General features: G+C 30.2%; 4 protein-coding genes across 6 annotated transcripts; 2 read left to right on the top strand and 2 right to left on the bottom strand.

Moving 5' to 3' along the window:
* The first annotated feature begins 115 nt into the window (after window positions 1–115).
* Window positions 116–1654, top strand: LOC132912602 (ribonuclease P protein subunit p30). Its single transcript, XM_060970144.1, has 3 exons — window positions 116–881; window positions 1109–1256; window positions 1347–1654. Exons 1-3 carry the CDS (start codon window positions 288–290, stop codon window positions 1448–1450), a joined length of 846 nt encoding a protein of 281 aa, XP_060826127.1. The 5' UTR covers window positions 116–287; the 3' UTR covers window positions 1451–1654.
* LOC132912597 (golgin subfamily A member 2-like) lies at window positions 1636–6271 on the bottom strand. Its single transcript, XM_060970135.1, has 12 exons — window positions 5990–6271; window positions 5565–5654; window positions 4977–5414; window positions 4678–4873; window positions 4271–4578; window positions 4021–4197; window positions 3721–3939; window positions 3434–3619; window positions 3091–3342; window positions 2707–3013; window positions 2424–2621; window positions 1636–2234 (listed from the first exon to the last, which is right to left on the bottom strand). The coding sequence occupies exons 1-12, from the start codon at window positions 6047–6049 to the stop codon at window positions 2047–2049; spliced, it is 2619 nt and encodes an 872-aa protein (XP_060826118.1). The 5' UTR covers window positions 6050–6271; the 3' UTR covers window positions 1636–2046.
* A 271-nt stretch (window positions 6272–6542) lies between these two features.
* LOC132912599 (probable 26S proteasome non-ATPase regulatory subunit 3) lies at window positions 6543–9082 on the top strand. Of its 2 annotated transcripts, XM_060970139.1 has the most exons (3): window positions 6543–6663; window positions 7080–7905; window positions 8019–9082. In XM_060970139.1, exons 2-3 carry the CDS (start codon window positions 7090–7092, stop codon window positions 8688–8690), a joined length of 1488 nt encoding a protein of 495 aa, XP_060826122.1. In that variant the 5' UTR covers window positions 6543–6663; window positions 7080–7089; the 3' UTR covers window positions 8691–9082. The 2 variants fall into 2 exon arrangements, with proteins under 2 accessions (XP_060826122.1, XP_060826123.1); XM_060970140.1 differs by lacking the exon at window positions 6543–6663 and having other exon boundaries at window positions 6984–7905.
* A 958-nt stretch (window positions 9083–10040) lies between these two features.
* LOC132912601 (growth arrest-specific protein 1-like) lies at window positions 10041–16743 on the bottom strand. 2 transcript variants are annotated; one of them, XM_060970143.1, is made up of 4 exons: window positions 16283–16743; window positions 11309–11572; window positions 10613–10818; window positions 10041–10449 (listed from the first exon to the last, which is right to left on the bottom strand). In XM_060970143.1, the coding sequence occupies exons 2-4, from the start codon at window positions 11570–11572 to the stop codon at window positions 10056–10058; spliced, it is 864 nt and encodes a 287-aa protein (XP_060826126.1). In that variant the 5' UTR covers window positions 16283–16743; the 3' UTR covers window positions 10041–10055. The 2 variants fall into 2 exon arrangements, with proteins under 2 accessions (XP_060826126.1, XP_060826125.1); XM_060970142.1 differs by having other exon boundaries at window positions 11309–11576; window positions 16283–16738.
* Between the last annotated feature and the right edge of the window lie 3304 nt (window positions 16744–20047).

The following is a 20047-nucleotide window of genomic DNA, read 5'->3' as shown; positions in this document are numbered from 1 at the left end:
TTTCATAGTCAACATTTTTGACAAAAATATTATGATTTTCATAATATGATTTTATTAACCAAAAGATATCGCTAGTAGTAGTACAAAATAATATACGAACGTAGTTTCTATCTATATACATGAAAATTCTAGGTTAGGATTAGTCGAAGAATAGTCAAAGAAATATTGAAGGAAAAATTAGAAGAGAATGTTAATTTCCAAATCATAGCTTCAACTAAACATTATAAATAAATTTACAACATATTTAATTGAAAATAAATGGCATTTACGTGTAAATCTAATATTTCATGAAAATGGATATCAGAGGAAGTACAGGATTTTACGATTTATGTGTGAATGTGCCAGGAAATGAAACACAAAATTTATACCCTATTTTATCAAAACTATGTGAATATGGATTCAAAACAGTAGCAGTAAATACTAATATAGATGAAGGTGTACTTGGAACAGAGAAAAAAAGGAAAAAAAAGGGTGGTGATAGTGAAACATCACAGGGTATTGTTCTTGAAACAATCGACATTGGAAGTGTAAAAAAAGAATTTGACGGAAGATTAAGAATTTTTAGTCGAATTACTTTCTTTTGTTCTGATTTTGCAAAAACGCATATAGTGAATCATTGTTCCAGTTTAAAAAAATTCGATCTATATGCTTTTGCTCCAAAAACACAAAGTGCTTTACAATTTGCGTGTACTCAATTAAATGCAGATATAATTACACTAAGGTCGAATTCTACATTATTTAAACTTAATAAAAAGCTATATGATCAAGCAATTGAAAGAGGAATACATTTTGAAATACAGTATGCAGATCTATTAAATGTTGAATCCAGAAAAAATACTATCCATTATTCTCATCTGTTTCATACATACGGAAAGAGTAAGGTATAGAAATATTTATATATAAGTGAAAATAACAGTTTTTTAACACTACATAGTCGTATATTACAAAACAGCACTAATATAAATATTAATTTATATTAATGCTTAGCCTATAGATAATAGTGTTATTAAATATTGAAAGATTTATTGACGAACGTATAAAGGATTTTTCTTTAAAATCCATGCCTAAATAACAAACAAATTTCTAATTAATTATCTTGTTTATTTAGAATGTGATATTATCCAGTGGTGTCAGTGATATTAAGACAATACGAAATCCTTATGATCTTATAAATTTGGCATGTTTATTGGGTTTGAATGAAGCTCAAGCAAAAGCTTCAATATTACATCAGTGTAAAAGACTTCTGTTAAGAGCAGGTGATGTATTATTGCATGTAAAAGTGCAAATTTTCATAAAAATGGGAATAATATAATATAATTATTAAGTTATTTGTTCTTTTTCTTTAGAAAGAAGACGTAGAGGGAAAGCTGTTTTTATTATTGAAGATTGTACAGAAAGAACAGATATCACTGATCGTGACTCAAAATTTCTAAAAAAATTGAAAGTATAAGCTGGATTATAAAAGATGTTTTTTATAATTTTTTCAAATGGTCAATCAAAAATATGATAAAAAAAAATAAATATTACTTTTTACTTTAAATTTACTTAGATTGAATTATTATAATATATAGGATATAGATATAATAGAAATTAACAATGATAAAAATTTGATTTTTTTAAACACGTTAAATAAAATATTTTTGAATATAAAATTTCATATATTTCTTTATTTAATATATTTAAAATAGAACTAATTTTTACTTTTTGTAGAGAAATATATATTTTTCATTAAGAAGAAAGCAATAAAGCATGTACGGAAAAAGATAATTACTTAAAAAATACTTCATATATCTTCAACAATTCCTTAAATAATATTTTAGGCTTAAATGATCTGTTTTTTTTTTTTTCTTCTTCTTTCATACCTTATATAAAAGAGCAATTGCTTTTGAGGAAAACATTCCTTTTTTCATATCAATCACTTACAAATTGCAATTTTTATGGATTTTACCCTATATACAATTGTTCTACAAATCGTCGTCGATTAAAAATTTTATATTAATGTTTTCTATACTAAAAAATGTATAAGATATATACATAACATATGCTTTATACTGTAAGTAACTGTCCAGAACACAAAGGACATGAATGAAAATTTGGTTCAAACATACAGGAATCTTTACAATCTTTTATCTCTGTCAGAACATCTAGGAGTTCCGAAACACTTTTATTTTCTACTTGTGGATCTATTACTTCCTCTTTTCTTTTAATAGTTACAGAATCACTAGAACCCGTTGCTGAAAAATAATTTGTTTCGTTAAATTTCGACTAATTAATAATGGTTAATATATATATATATATATATATATATATATATATATATATATATATATATATATATATATATATATATATATATATATATCTTAAGTTGCAGTACGTGTTAATCTGTTTTGATTAATACAATATCATTATATTATAAGTACCTGTTTCAACTTGACGTTTTGTTCCATTGGAACATATGTATTCCTTGCTAAGAAAGTCACCAACCATAACTTTCAATTTATGTAATTGCTCTTGTTGCTGATTTCTCTGTTCAAGTAATTGTCGAAATACCTGCTCTCTTTCTATTGCTCTGTTCTGTAGAACAGCTCTTTGTTTTTGATACAATGTTATATATTCCCCTAAAAATAAATAAGGGAGATAATTCTATGAATATAAAGATAAGGTTAGAGTGTAAATAATTATCTAAAAACCATCTATTCGTACCTATTGTCTCTGTTTCACTTTGAAGCTGCAAAACGAGATGTTCGAGCTTCTGTTTCTCTTCTGTAAGCTCTGCGACTCGTTCCATTGTTTCTTTAAATCTTTGTTCAAGCTTTTTTACAGGTTCAGATATTATAACATCATTTTCGTTTGAGCTTTCTACATGTACTTTTTCTTCTGATTTTGATACATTATTATTAGCATGTGAAATAGAATGTGAATCAACTTCGGAGATGGAACTGGCCAAATTTTTTTCTTTCAATTTCTCCATAAGTGTTTGTTTTTCCTTTTCTAATCTTTCTATAGTAATCTGAAACAGAGATAGAGCAAGAAAAATGTTTAACATCAATGCACGAGATCTTTTAATATAATTAAACAAATAATTACTATAGCATGTTGAAGTTCTCGTTGGAAAGTATCTGCATGATGCGATTGAGCTTGATAATGCTGTATTTGATCTGCTATTTGAGCATTTTGAAGTCTTTCTTTCTCAACCTCTTCAAGAATAGCTTCTTTTTCCTTTAATTTCTCTTTCAGTTGAGCCAACTCACTTTCTACGTTATTTAATTGAACGTTCAACTTTCTTCCTATAGAACGCTCTGCTTGAAGTTGTTCAGTTAAATCCAATTTAGCATTACTCTTGAAATTGTATTAAAAATTTATATAAGTTTATTTACTCCTATTTACCACATTATTAATACGTTTCACCGATATTCAATGTTACGCTTACCAAAGAAACAAACGCATTTTCCATATCAGTTAGTTGCTCTTTTAATTGTCGATTTTGATGAACTGCTCTCGATGCCCCTAACTGTTCACTTTCGAGAGCATTGACTAGTTTTGTTACTTCTGCTCCTTGATTATTTGCATCTCGTAAATCATTTAGATTTTTTGTCAACATTTCAATTTGTGAATCCTAAATATATGGAAGAAAATTTTAATTAATCAACAGATTGGTGTAATTTTAAATAATTTTTATTTACTTTCTATAGTAGAAATTAATAAAAAAAATGCTACCTTCTCAGATAATACAATGTGAAGCCTTTCTTGTTCCAATGTAAGTTCATCTATATTTTTCAAGAGATTATCTGTTTCGTCTTTACGATCTTGTAAAGATGATAAATTCCCTGCTTTTTCTCTTTCTTGTTGTAATTGTTGCTCAAGCTCTGAAATTCTTTGTATACAACTTTGTTCTCTACGCTGTAAATCTTCTATACCACCTCTTTGTGTTTTTATCTATAAATGACATTTAATTTTTAAAAAATTTATCATATTTCGTTGCGCCTTCAAATTTCATTACAGAGAATATAAAAATACCTCTTCCAATAATTTTGCCTGCTGGGTATCTAATTGTTTAACATAATTCTGGTACTGTTTATTGGCTTCGTCCTTTTCAACACTAACAATTTTCAGAGCTTCTTTAGTTTGTGTTAATTCTTGCTCCAAAAGAATTACTGCATGTTTCTCCTCTTCTGTTGTTGTAGCAACTTTCATCTACAAAGGCAAAGGCAAAGTATGTGAAAAATGTTTCACATACAGTTAACCAATGATAATGCACATGTATTACCTGTTGTATTCTAAGTTCGCTTAATGAAAGCAATGCTGTTTTTTCTTGCAGTTCTTGTTGAACAGCAATTAATTCTGTTTTCTTCAAATTCAGTTTTTGCTTTAATTCTGATGCTTCTAAACTCAAATCTTCTTTTTCTTTCTTCAATTCAAAAAATCTGTTATTAAGAGAATCGTATTCACTTTGTAATTGATGAATGCTTTTCCTCAATTCTTCATTACTATTTTTTACAGTATATATTTCTTTCTCTAATTCAGCTATGCGAACTTGTGAATTTTTAAATTTTCTTGTCATTTCTTCAGATTCCTCTAAAACATATATTAATTTTTAATTTATTAAAAAATTTATAATCACGTACATACGCGCACACGCCTGCCTAGAAGATCTCATTAATTAAAATAACAAACCTGAACTTTGTCTAATGCTTTGTTTAGCTTGACTAAGAGCGGCGGTAAGTTCTGCTTTCTCTGCTATTAGAATGCCAGTAGTCTGAGTATGAACCTGAAGTTGCTCTTTTAAAGGATTTATTTCTTGTGCCAATTCTACCTGATATTCTGTTTCTTTTCCTTCTAATTTGGCTTCTAACTCTGAAATCCTGCTACGCTAATTAAATTATTAAAACAATTTTATTTCTGAACTATTTCTGTTTTCAACGTTTAGATCTAGATACTTTTTACAAAATTTATTTATGCATATATACACTTACAGCATTACTAAGCTCAATATGTAGTTCGTTAACAACTTTTTTCTGCTCTTCCATATAAGGACTTAAAAATTGATTATGATACATTAAATCAGTATCAAGGGATGTTTCTGTATGTTCTGATTCATTTGTTAAAACATCTGCAACCGCAGAAGCCATCTCTAAGAGATGTTCTTTTTGTACTTTTGGAAGATCATAAAAATCCACTTTACTCGTTGCCTCTGATGTATTAATTTCTTGTACACTTTCTGCGTTGATAGTTTCTTCTGTAGAATAATGTACATTATCATGATTTATGGTATTTTCTGAAGTTACCAATGAATCTGTGAATAGTGCTTCATCTTTTTGGAATTCTTGAACTATATCATTTTCCAGATTTCCTATTGTTGATGCATTAGTTAAACCTTCTAAGTGTGATGTATCAGTTTCTGCATTTTGATACTGCAAAATTTAATAAATTAATTAAAAAACTGTTTGCATTTGACAACAATTAAAATATAGTAAAGATTACAAGGAGAAACGTAATTGCGTATGAACATGGATTTAAATAAAAAGATATCATAATTATTATAATATATAAATTTATTTCACCTGCGAAGGTAATGAATTGACAGAGTCACGTTTTTGTTTCACACAATCATCTGGATTATTTTGCATTTTTCTTAATTGAAATTCCCTGAGCTAACAAAAAGGAAGTTTTATAAAACATAAGTAACGATAACATTTTTTTATACTAATCTAACTCATGAAAGAAACTAACTTATGAAGCCATAAGATTTTCCAAATTATTTATCTACGTTTTAATGGGTAAATATTATGTAAAATTAAAATTCAATAATTCGTTTGACAGCTGACATAACCTAAATATTTAAAGATACAAAAATATAAGAGAATGAATAATTAAAATGTTGCTAGAACTTACGAAGTCCTATAAATATATGTATAAATTTTTTGTACGTAAATTGAATATTAAAAAAGATACTTATGTAGCTGTACAATACTTCAAAACATTATACCTTTTTCTTCGCGGCCAACAATTTTTCGCTTTTGCTTAAATTCATGTTGACATGTGACATGAAAACTAATAAGTGAAATCCTTGATATTACTTTAACACAATTATTTACATCATCATAGTTAAAAATATTGTATTATTTGCTACCAAGGTTATCTCATGCCTACTTGATCCACGAATATGATCGTGTACTTATCGCTCTCTTATCCATTGGCCTAATTATTTAGTTAGATGGCCAACAGTGATCGAATTATACAAACCATTGGATTACGCTACTTATCAACAATTTATTACAATGAAAAAGTGAGTAATCCTTCCATATAAAATGTTTAAAATATTAAACAATTTTAATGAAAAAAATTTACGACATATATTTATAGATTATATACATTTAATATCAGATAATTTTATATTATGTATACTTTATAGCAAATACAAAGTTTTATACATAAGAAATTGTTTGAATATTAATAATAATTTTAATAATTTTGATATTATGATAAGTTGCAAAAAAATGAATAATTTATGCGGAGGCGAAAAACCCTAGCTAGAAGTTCGTTAAATTTTTTGCTGATGGTTGGATTGTGCTGCGCACAACTGTGAATTGGTGCGATGAAAACGTAGAATTGCACTTGTATTAAGAATTTTCAGTTTTTCTGCAAAAGTTTAAAGCAAAGGTGAATGTAAAATGTTACTCTTACTTTTCAGTTATTGTTACTTTTACACGTTACAAGTCTTATATCAAATAATAAAATCATAAAATGTGAAAGATTTATTTAAAGAGAATACCATATTAAATTGACAACAAAGAAGATTGAATTTGGTTATTAAATTTTTTATTAGAAAGTTTAAATGTAGCTTCATATTTTTAGTTTTATATAATACTGTTTATAAATATTGGGTAATTTACAAAATTATTTTATCAGATAATGCGATACAATGAGTTGGATATTATAGGTATACGCACACGCGCGCACACACACACACACACACATACGCACGCACGTCTGCATTGAGAAGCATGTAAAAATTAAATGATATTGTACGTAATAAGATTAGGATATTGTGCTTAATAGAAATCTAATTTCCATAGAGAAACTACAATGGGTGTACCTACGGCTAAAAATCCTGAAGCTATGGATGTTGAAATAATCTTTGAGGGTCAAAATGGTGATGGAGATGTTTGTGATAAAAAAGATGCTGATCTTCAAACAATATATGATATACGCGAGCATGCTCGTCAAATAGAGAAAGCTGTACAAAGCAAAGAACCACGTTTTATTCTAAGAGCTTTGCGTACACTACCTAATACACGTCGCAGATTAAACTCGAATGTCCTACGTGGAGTAATTCTAAGTTTTTATCCTAAACCATGCGCCGAACGTGATGCATTATTGTCATGGTTAGAAGACTCCGCTGAATTTGAGGAAACGCAGAAACTTCGCATTTCTACCATAACTCCACTACCTGAAATTGATACTTATATTCATTTACTAGTTCTTGTACGTTTAATTGATGCTGGAAAACACGAAGAAGCTGTTCAATGCTCTGAGGCATTGTTGCAAAAAATTATTGCTCAAAATAGACGTACAATTGACCTGATTGCTGCCAAATGTTATTTCTATTATTCGAGGGCATATGAACTAATTGGGAGACTGGATAAAATTCGCGGAACATTGCACTTGAGATTGAGAACAGCGACGCTCAGAAATGACTTTGAAGGACAGGCTGTATTAATTAATTGTTTATTACGAAACTATTTACATTATAATTTGTATGATCAGGCAGATAAACTTGTACTGAAATCAACTTTCCCAGAATCTGCCAGCAATAACGAATGGGCTAGATTTTTATATTATTTGGGACGCATCAAAGCTGCTAGATTAGAATATTCTGCTGCACATAAGTATTTAGTACAGGTAAGTCAATATTCTTCTTAGTATATAAATTTCAAATCGAAATGTTATCAGAAGAAATAAAACTCCGAATAAAAATTGTGTAATTTAAGATTAATGTTTTATCTTTGTTACAGGCTCTTAGAAAAGCTCCGCAAAGTACCGCAGTAGGTTTCCGTCAAACAGTACAAAAACTGGCTGTAACTGTGGAACTTTTACTTGGTGATATTCCAGAACGTCAAACTTTCAGACAAGCCGCTATGCGTCGTGCATTAGCTCCGTATTTCCAACTGACTCAGGCTGTGCGTTTAGGAAATCTTCAACGTTTTGGGGAAGTTTTAGAAAACTTTGGCCCACAATTTAGAGCCGATCATACATTTACTTTAATCCTGAGATTGAGGCACAATGTTATTAAAACTGCAATTAGGTCAATTGGACTGTCCTATTCCAGAATTTCTCCCACAGATATTGCAAAGAAGCTTGGTTTGGATTCTAGCGTCGATGCTGAATTTATTGTTGCTAAAGCTATTAGAGACGGTGTAATTGAAGCAACCTTAGAACCAGAAAATGGATACATGCGTAGCAAAGAAACTACAGATATTTATTGTACTAAAGAACCATTACTGGCGTTTCATCAAAGAATTACTTTCTGTTTAGACTTGCACAATCAAAGTGTTAAGGCTATGAGGTATCCTCCAAAATCCTATGGTAAAGATCTCGAATCGGCTGAAGAACGTAGAGAAAGAGAACAACAAGATTTAGAGCTTGCTAAGGAAATGGCAGAAGAGGATGATGACGGATTTCCTTAGATAGTTTATTCTTTCGATACATATAAATTAATAAAATGATCCAGTAAAATCATAAAGAACGCTTCATGTTACGCTTTCTTATATTTAATATCAGGTACACGAAAATTTTGTTCTCATATTGCGAAATTGAAAACTTTCAATACACACATACAAAAATTTTGTAAAAGCGTTGTACTTTTTATAAGAACAAATAAGCAATGAAACTAAGTTTCAAGAACACAAGATTGTAAATACATTTATTAATATTTCAAGTTTAATGAGATATAAATCTACTCCTTGTCATAATATCAATTAAATATTATACAATAAAATAAATACCAGATAATATTGAAGAGTCTTTGAAATATTTGAACTCGGTAAATTATAATAAAATTGCAGGCAATTTATATTTAGAGTAAATTTTTTGTATTACATCATTTTATATAACCTTCTTTTTCTAATTTATTTACTCGGTAACTTTTCATGTAATTAGAATACGAACTGTAGAAACTTTGAACTTCAAATCAATATGCTTTTATTAACAATGTTTTAACAAATCATTATTAAAGGTCTGAGTTAATCATAATTAGATATGAAAACAGATATCTAAAAATAGTATAAAAACATTTACACACGCTCAAACTCGCATAAATATAACAATATACCGTACGTATCCCGAAAATTTGTTGTTCTTAAAGAACATTATTCTCTTTACATTGGAAAACAATTTACGACAGAATTGTTTTATTATCTTCATAATATTTTCTTAGTAGAATAAATGTTAATGGTTATATTTTTTCCAAAATAAATGTAATATATTTGCGTTGGAGATCCCTTTAAGAAAATATTTTTCTACAGGAGAATTCTCGAGAATATAAATCTGATAAAAAAAAAAAAGACAAAGGGAAAAACAATGATCGTATTTCGGTATGTAGATATTTACATAATTATATCTTAATAAATAAAACTGATTTATAACTAAATACTTGCAACGAATTATTCAATTATAGATACTATAATACAATCACTATACAATAGTTTTACTGTACAAGACTTCTTCCTCTCTGTTTTTTTTCCATTTGTGCAAATTTGATAATAAACCCATGAAAATATTTCCTAAGTTATGCATTCGTTCGTTAGTCGTGCTGTTAAATTATTTATCATATTGAAAAAGTAATCCATTAATACCAGAACATTAAATTGTTCAAATATTGATTAAAAATGTTGATAAAGATCTTTGGTCATCGGTTTCATGGAATACTGTTGCTTTTTGGAGATCTTTCTGGATTCTTTCTAATCATCAGTCTGAAAAAATAGAATTTTCGATAAATTAAAATTAAATATTTAAACTCAATTTTTTTTTTTTAAATATCACAATCTATAAATTCAGATGCTTGTGTTATTTGTAAAATAATCGCAATTTATTTTATGCGCGGTAGTATATATTTCAAAGTGAGAAAGAATAATATAACGAGTGATCTTGCCTTGTCTTGTTGCCTTAAGTATGTGATAAATTAATAAAGAAAGTAAAAATAGTTCTCTGTCCATTAATATTTGAACACCGTTTCCTCTAAGACTCATGTTTGGTGTTAAATATTCACTTTCCCTATCATCCTCGACATTAACATCACGATAACCATGATGTATTTTTCCAAAACATAAAAGATTCATATTTCTATGGATTCCTTTACAATCATATTCTTCAAAACCATCGCACTGACATGTATTCAATTTTGCAGCCTTTTCTTGTCTTGTTAAGATATTTATCGAATTTCTACATCTAAAATGTTTGCCTTAAGAAGTCATTTGTGTATTACATAAATTATTTTCTAACTTCGTATCACATATTTTTTAGATTTTATTTATTATCATAATAATAATAATAAATAAATAAAAAAAAAAAAAAAAAAAAAGAAAGAAAGAAAGAAAAAAAGCATATTTACCGTCTAGTACATTTTCGTCCTTGAAACATACTCTTGCAATATTTATTGTAATACGTAAGCGCAGTTTGGCAAAGAGCGTCTGCATTACAAATCCAAGTTGCTATTCTGCAGGACACCCTTGTCCTATTCATTGCCATTGTTACAGACGATCTACATATTTCTACTCTTTGTTTCGACTCGGAACATAATTCATCCTCACATTCACACTAAGTAACAAAAACAAGATATAAATATTCATTAAAAAATTGTATCTTCCATATAAGCAAAGTACATACAAATAAAATTTAAGTAGACGTAATGATACAACTTCAAGATCAAGAAATTAAAATTAATACAAGGAATAAATTTATTAGTTTGAATTAAATTCGGTATCTTGAAATGGCTTAATCTTTATTATTAAGAAGAAAAGACAAAAAAGAAAGAAAGAAAGAAAGAAAAAAGAAACTATAACCGACGAAATTTTATTGTTTTATAAATACTTTAATGAAACAAGTAACCCAGCATAAGTTTATAAACATTTGTATACGTTTTTGAATTTGTATTACAAATTGTTATGCTTATAAAAAATTTGCATAGAATAAAATATTAGTTTAAAATATTCGTTGTTAGCGTTGTATCATTGAATATTTACATTGATATTAATCGGAATAAATAATATTTATTTTTTGTCAAAAGCAGAGATAATATAATAAGTACTGTCATAAGTTCTTTGCCCTCGTCGGTGCTTGTAAGAGCAATAAGGGCATGTTGGCAGGTTTCGGAACAATCATTCCCTTGAAGAACGGGTGCACAACCCGTAAGATAATGTTGCAGAGCTGCGCCACAGCCTGTTCTGAAGGCGCATTTTAATTTTGCTTCCTCACACTTCATCATCGAACTTTTCGCTGTATTCCACGTTACTGTATTAAACAATATCACACTCATCAGGAGTATGCACGGTTGATCGAACCAACGTGACATCTTTCTAAAACAGTTGTAAATTGGTACAGGTTTAATTTCAAGGATTTAAAGAATCTGTAACGCTTCCGTGTGAATTTATAAAAACAAACAAAAAAATGTAGTTACAGAAAATTTGCAATTAATATAATTTAATTCCGCTTTATGATATTCGTGTATGTATATATGCGGCTAATATTTTCATCGGCCACCGTTCATTGTACCGTTCTGTTTTCTCAGTAACTTAATAGCGTATACGTACGATTACCGGACGTTTCGAATCAATGTTCCACATGCTGTCGCTGCATATACGTATTACTTTCTTTCATTTTTTATTCGATCGTGTAGGGGAAGGAAGGTGAGACGGTATATGTAGCTAAGAAGAAATGTAAAGAAAATCGAATATGTCTTGCATATAACATTTATTGAAGTACTTTTACATCCAATATATATTCACTGTTAAATTCATACAAAAAGTCTGATATTATAAAAATTAAAAATCAATAATCATTTTTTTTTTTTTAATCAATTGCATTTTATCTAATTATATTCTATCAATTATAGTTGAAATATAATTTATTAAATATGTTTTTAGAATAACCGAAGACAAAAAACTTCTATTTTTCTTATACTTGTAGTTCATTTTTCTGATATTTTTTCCTTCTCGTTTGCTAAGTTTCGTTTCATTTTTCTCTGTAGATGCTTTCTTAGACTGAAATAGTTCTTGTCTATATGGCGAAAAGGTTAAAATTTCTATTTTCCATGTTGATCGCTTCTCTTCTCTTTTTAGTCGACGTTACCTTCCGGGATGGACATGGCACAACGTCGTCTCTCTTGGTGAAACATTGTTGACAAAATTCACTCACTCACCCATCCGATCCCATCTTGCTCCGTAACATGCTAATACTTTACGTGTCTTTTTATAAAATAACAAATCATTTTATAGCAAAGATTCTACGTTTGTGAAAGAATAACTTATAAAGTATATGAATTTGCCATTTTCAGATCAACAAAAAAAAAAAAAAAAAAAAAAAAACACAAAAAGTACACAACTGCGCAAAACGCTATTGCAAGGTTTATGTATGATTATGACAAAATTCGAAAAATTGGAATAAATTGCGTTGTAATTTATGACACGTGTGATCTCTCACGTCGATATTTTCATACTGATATTTGTTTTCATTTTGTGTGCACGGTAATACGTATCCACGGTTTCTTGTAAACAACAATTTTCCATCTTGCCCTATCTTCCCCTATGATACAACGGCGATAAAATGTACAAAGAACACTCGAATGTGTTATAAAAAATGTGTTATAAATGACTCAAACGTTATTGTTTATTTATTAATTTGTTATCGATTAGCGTTATAATTGTAGATTAACTAAAAATAGTCTGTTCATATTTTTTTTAATATTATAGATTGCTTTGAAGAAACGAATAAACGAAGTGAACAATAATTTTATCTTGTCTACGTGTTTATTATCGTTATAGATTTGTAGCACTTATAGCGATAGATGTGCATAACTTGCATTTTCAGTATTGTGCTCGGTGCCAAGTATGTATTTGCAGATTCTTGTAACGGATGCGCAATAGAAAGAGATATTCCATGGTGTTCTTAAAATAAATCGGATCTCTGTTTGTCATTCGAGTTAATAGGGAAGAGCTTTTGCTACTCAACTTAAGGAATCATAAATGCCACTATGAAATGATATCCGTAATTTCAACTCTTTAAATATTAGAAGTTTCTCCTATTTGTATTAAATTTTTTTATGTTTTCCTATATCTATAATTTGAAAACGTCGGGACGTTTGACGTGCGAATAATCTAAAAGAACGAAGAAATCTAAAAATTCTATGCTCTCTAAGAGATTCGGTAATTTTATTCTCATTGCTTATAAAATATTGGAAAATCGATATTATTTTTATTTTATTCGCCTTTTCTGCAGCAAACATCGCTGTAGTTACGTATTAAAATATCTATCGTTTATGTAAATGAAAGTTAGTATTTTTATCTCTCGAAATTTCTGATCGTAATACCAACGTATTACTGATCCATGACATGATATAATGTTTTATCATAGCTATAATATGGCCAGCTAGATCAATCGCTAGTGATTCTAAAAGAAGAATTTTTTATATTTACTTGAATTAGTACCAGCAAATAATACAAAATGTGACTTAAAAAGAGAAAAACGTTCCAAAGTTTTGTTCTTCCTTCGATCGCAGAAACTCCTCGCATCGTCTTTTTACTTTAGAACTTTCGTAAAGTTACTACTAATCGCGATTGCGTTGGAAAATAATACTCTCGTCTTGTACAAGCAATCGTGAAGGTGGTAGAATAACATCCTGTCGATCGTTTACTCATACCTAGTCTGTAATTAGCCAAGTATACTTGACAAATTTTCAAATTACATTTTCTCGGAAACGAAGTCTCATATTTTTTCACGTAGAATCACTCTATCGCCGATTACATCGCAATCGCTGGGACACACATTGTACAGAAATCTATGCGTTTTAATTTTCAATGTATCCAATCGATCAGTAGAGAAAACAGAAAGGGCCAGTGTTGGAAGTTCTACCAGAACAACGCGGTTGAACGTTCTCCCGCTTTACTACTACTCTCTCTCTCTCTCTCTCTCTCTCTCTTTCTCTCTACTATTCTCAACTGATACCAGTAAAAAAGCAGAGTACAGCAAAGAGAAGGGGATGAAAGAGAGCACGTGCGCGAGCGCGCATACATAGTGAGAGAAAGAGAGGGGGTAGATTCTACCTGTGAGCGCTTCATTGCCAGCGCTAGTGCCGATGCTGTTGCGCACCAGCCCCAAAATGGACCACCAAGACGTTGCAGACGTGGCAACGAGGGACAGATGGCCAGCCCTATAGACCTTCAGTGATCATCAACTTTACTTTACACTCAAGTTTAAATCTCGTTTCGAATGAAACACGCATCAAGAGAAAAAGAGATGTTGAAACAGTTACAATTAGGGTACGTGGTAATTTAATCGTTGCTCTTGGGAATATTCGATCAATGCTTATGATTCTGGTGATCTCATTCAATTAAGCCGTTAAGTCGATGGTGATCGTGGTGATATTCAGAAGAGATTTGTTCCATACTAAGAAATAATGCCTTAAACAAACACAGGTTACAAGACGTAACTATTCATACGATATAGAACAGTGTTTAACACTTATCAATGACTGGCACGCGCTATTAGGATTATTAAAATGATCAAAATAATCAATCGTTTTCTCTTATATATCTCTTCAGAGAGATTTGATGGATGCGAAGTAGCGTATTTCGAAGAATTTTCTTTATTTGACTCTTTATAGAGAACACGAACTTATCTCTTCCTTTGTATTATGTATATTTTCATATACCTTCCGCTTTGTTTTCTTTGGTGCAAATATAATATTTTAGTCATCGTCAATTTTAGTGTTAAATGATAATTAATTGTTATAAAAAAAAAGAAATTTGTCAGTAATTATAAATTAACGAGTTCTTTTTAAAAATGTCCTGTCCTTTAAAGTCAAGTTCAACGTTTGCTATAACGAAAGCCGTATTTTAGATATATAATTTATTCCAAGTAAATAGAAATATAATCTTTCGTTTAATAATATATATTCGTTTAAAATATATATTGTATCGATTAATTATATGCATTAGTACATTACAACGCATTATGTATATTAATTGTATCGTATTATGTTACATTATGTTATATTATATTATCTTAATAAAGACTCGTGCCTTCTTTTTTCAAATATGCATCGGTAATCATAAGTGCATTCAGAATATAAATGTACTTGTGTAAAATTATTGATCGATATCGATGTTTTAATCGACGCGATTAGTCTAGTACAGAACAAAAATTAAACTATAAAATTACATTAACATGACAATCATAAACTATAAATATACTTTTATTTGTTTTCACAACTAATTATATTAAGAATGCAGATTGTTGTGATTTTCTCAAGTTTATTTTTGTCAAAGTTTTGTCTAATAAATATATTATTGTATATGTAGCGACGATTGTTATATTATGTAGCGAAATACCAATACAGAACATTCAATGAAAAATTGTATTTCATTATAAATTCTTAGCTATGTTATTCGTTGAAAAATATTTCTTTATTAATTTATAGATATATTTTTGTTTATTTTGCATTTAAATTATGTATTACTCGATATTATATTACTCACAACTGTTAAATTATGACACTGAGTAAATATTAAATACGAATATGATATGAATTTAGTTGCTTGACATCTCTATAAAGATGCAAATTATAATGATACTTTCTTACCAATTTAATGGATTTACTTCAACACTTACTGTGTTTTGCATTTTTAAAGAATTAAAATATTGTCGTCCATCACGAACTGTAATAAAATGCAACGTACAGAAACAATCGACATTACAATTTAAATTTCATATCTTACTGACAATAATCGATTGTTAACATTAATCTTGTTTATATTTGATATCTGTCGTCGAAATAAAAATGCTTTTTTTAGTATTTCCAGCATCGACAACTTTATTAAATACTGAAAAAAAACTTCAAAGAATTTTATCAAATACTCTCTTTTAGAGGTTGTATAAACACAAACAAGCATCGATATATCTATATCACAAGAATTACCGAGAAATGTCTTTCTTTATAAACACATCCGATACGTAAGAAATAATATTGTTTGCTAAGATGATACAAACAGATATTAAAGGTACAAACCTTACAAACAATCACATTGTTTTAGTAGCCTAGAGAGATGGAAATATAGGATCCCAGATACGATCTAATCTGCCGATGAAAACTGCGTTTCCGTGTCAAGAATTATAACGCACTATGCGGAAAGAGAAGAAAAGAGAAACTTACGAACGCACGGTCACCGAGACACTAGATTGAGTTGTGACGGCCTGCCCCGCTGCGCCGAGAAGCTGCGCGCGTCGCTCTTTTCCCCCCACCATTGGTTACTGGCCCGGGACCGAAACGATTACCGACAGATTTAAGCCCTGATTAAAACCAAAAGTTTGAACACTGTCATAAAGAAATTTCATGTCAAGGAATTTCTTACCACAAATTTGTGAACTATGCGATTCATGCTGAAACAAGAGATGAAATTTTTTAGACCGTTTAGTAAAATAACAAAAAGTCAACAGGTTTGTAAATTAGAAAATTCCAAGAAATTCTACGAAATTATGAAAAGTTATAATTTATCTACTAATAGAAGGAAAAATACTACTATATATCCGATAGTTTACTATACCTTCATAACGACTCAATGTTATTCATCGAATGTAATTTTGATATTTGATGAGAGTTTATAATTTCAGGAGTTTTGTTTTCATTTCGAGGATAGTTCACAGCCATTGCTAGCTCTATCCTCCACCCACAGGGGTCCAAGATGCCCCAACCTGCTTGGCTGATTGAGACACCAGCCTGGTTCCAACACTGCTCTCTTCACCCCCGTCCTCGCCGGTACCCTTCACAGAACGACGTTGAACAGTCCGGCATTTAGATGCGTTCCGTTCTTTCTTACGTTTCTTCTTCCAGTGCCGACCTTCCATCGGGTTCCCTTTCAGGCCCCTTACTACTTCTATTCCCTACCACGAGCGTTCACCGGGCTGCTGTGACTCTCAACTCAATTTCACTTCTTTAAACGAAGAGCTGTGGACAGCGAAGGAGATTAGCCGTTCGAGTACAAATTGAACCGGTTAATCGATTCTGTAGAGAGGGAAGGAGCCCAGAAGGAAACGACGACATTCTGCCTATTACGCGTTATTAAATTATACATGAAATTATGAAAATTCTATTTCTTGCCCTTATTTCTTCGCTTGGTTTTATTACTCGATAAGAATAAACAAATTGTTATTCACGCATATAGCTTTCTCTGTAGGTTTCTCTGTACGAGGGACTGTTTAACGTGTTATCTTTTTAATTAAAGCGTAAAGCGTTAAGTGGACGAGGAGATTAAACGAGATGATGTTTGTTCTTGGATTAACGAGTCGGCAAGAAGCGCGCGTGTCTCGGTTTACTTAGGATATCATAATTGAACGATTCCGTGTTCGTTTACTCGGGATCGATGTTCTCTGTCAATGCCCCCGTAAGTGTTGCTGGACGAGGTGAAATATCCTACTCGGTTCTCAATCTGTTCATCAATTTGTTCCCTCGTTCTCTTTTTTATGGCACTCGATAAACGCGAATCAGAAGAAATTCATAACAACGTGCTCCGACGTGAATTACGAGGATTGAAATTTCAGTCTGATCAAAGTGAGGTAGCCATTGAAATCAACTTCCTGTAATTCAGGGCATACGATGGGAGATGTAGATCAGGAAATTCTGATGCGGCACGGACGATTTATGCTAGAATGGAGGAAATAGGTCGTCCGATGTAAAACGGAGATATGAGAACGATAGCTCGCGTAACAGGATGATATAAATTTATCTGAATAGGCAAATGTTGGTTATTTCGTTCTATGTAAATGCTTTGTTAACAACATTAAACGAGTATCTAGTAAATAATAATAATAATCTAATTAACAATCTAGGCACTTTAATTTGCTATATAGTAAACGGGAGCCATTCGGGACACAAGTACCTAACAAAATTTACAAAATTCGATAGTTGGCGTGAAATTAAAAGAAATCATCGTTTTACTTTATTTCTGGCAAACTTAACACAAGGATTGTACGAGATGTTCGTTAAAAAGAAGAATGTTTAGGAAAGTATCACATTCAGACTTCCTTCTTTCAAACTTTTCTTTTTCAGGACGTTATCTTTATCCTAAAAAAATATACAAAATACTCAAAGTGAAGTATATATTTTTTTTTTACAATATTTAACATGTAAAATGGATCTCTATGTAAGTTCAGTTTCGTTGGTTGTGTTGATAAAAATGTAAATCAATATAATAGATCGTAGTCTATTTATGACGTAGGAACAACTTGTCGACTGAACAAGCATAACAGATAACAAATCGAGACCTACTAGACGCATGCTATATATTCACGATTAGCGTGGATATCTAACTGCGGCGGAATACATTAGAACAATGTCTAGAAAGTGCAAGCTCGGAACAGTATTTCAACTTTGAGAGCAGCACACGAAGGTTCGGTATGACGGTTTTTCTTTCTCTATCCGTCTCTCTCGTTTTCTGCCTCTCCCTCTCGCCGTCTTTTTTCTCCCTTTCCTTCTTGCTGTCAGTTTCTCTCGATGGTCTTTTTGATCTTCTCGAAGCAATTGTCCCAAGCGAGAACCCGGTCGGGGCAATAACGACCGCAGGCCCGGCCTATCCTGTACCTTCTGACGTCTTAATAAAGCAATCGTCCGATTTCTTGAAACCCTCCTCCTTCTTTTGCTTCGAGCCACGCTCCGAAGGCCCTCGAAAGAACACTCTTTGCTTCGTCCAACATCATCAGTTCGATTTACAGGCTGTTTCTCTATATTTCAAATATTTTGCGCATTATACAATTTCTCGTTTAACAAATTAATTAATATCTTTTTACGCAAGTTCGATCGATTTCGTTTCTCGTCGTGCTTTCTGCTCCAAGTACAGATTACGGTATCCTTATTTGATTTATACTGGTCAAATCTAAATATAAAAAAGAGTTTTAAATTAAATTTATAGTGAAAATCTTTGCCTTTTCGAAGAAAATTATTTTAAAAAGTTATTGAAAAAAGAAAAAAAATGCATTATTTACAAGATGTTCTTCCTAATATAAGAATTATCGACCAACTATGAAAACTTAATTATAAACGTAAATATAATTTTGCATTGATCTGTCCAGTTTGTTAAATTGTAAAATAGAATAACAATTGATGTTCCTGAATTAACAGTATATTTTACGAATATGCTGATAAAAAAAAGCCAGTGGGTTTGCTATAGGTAATTTTACGTAAAAATTTATGCGCAACCGATCTCCCAATCAATTTCTCTTTTTTCCAGTTTCAGTGAACTATAAAATAATTAACTTATCAATATAATTCATAATCGGAAATCTAAATCAGAAAAAGATTGTTTCTTATTAAGATATTTATAAAAATTATAACGGAGGTTGGTTATTCTTTTTTACATAGGTCTTTTTATACGTCTTCTTATCTTATCTTGTAAAAGATTTTTTCAATGCTAATGAGAGGGGGCGGCGCGTACCTTTATTCCACGCGTAATTTACAATAATTTTTTTCTTTGTAAAAGAATACTTTATTTAATTCTTACTTTATTTATTAGTGATAGTTGCGTCACTGTGCCATTACAGTTACATCGATGTAAAAGTAGAAAAAATGAATGTTGATCGACATTGGATAATATCTATATATAACAATATATATATTAGATATTATTACTTGATAGATGTTACTCATCATATTACCCATCAGAACTAATAATAATAATAATAATAATAATAATAATAATAATATATATATATATATATATATATATATATATATATATAATATGAGTCATCAAATTCTTTTGAATATTTCTGAATTTCGTTT

This window comes from Bombus pascuorum, chromosome 12, assembly GCF_905332965.1.
Source record: "Bombus pascuorum chromosome 12, iyBomPasc1.1, whole genome shotgun sequence".
NCBI lineage: Eukaryota > Metazoa > Arthropoda > Insecta > Hymenoptera > Apidae > Bombus > Bombus pascuorum.
The sequence above is the reverse complement of the archived record's forward strand: the minus strand, read 5'-3'. Positions and strand labels throughout refer to the sequence as shown.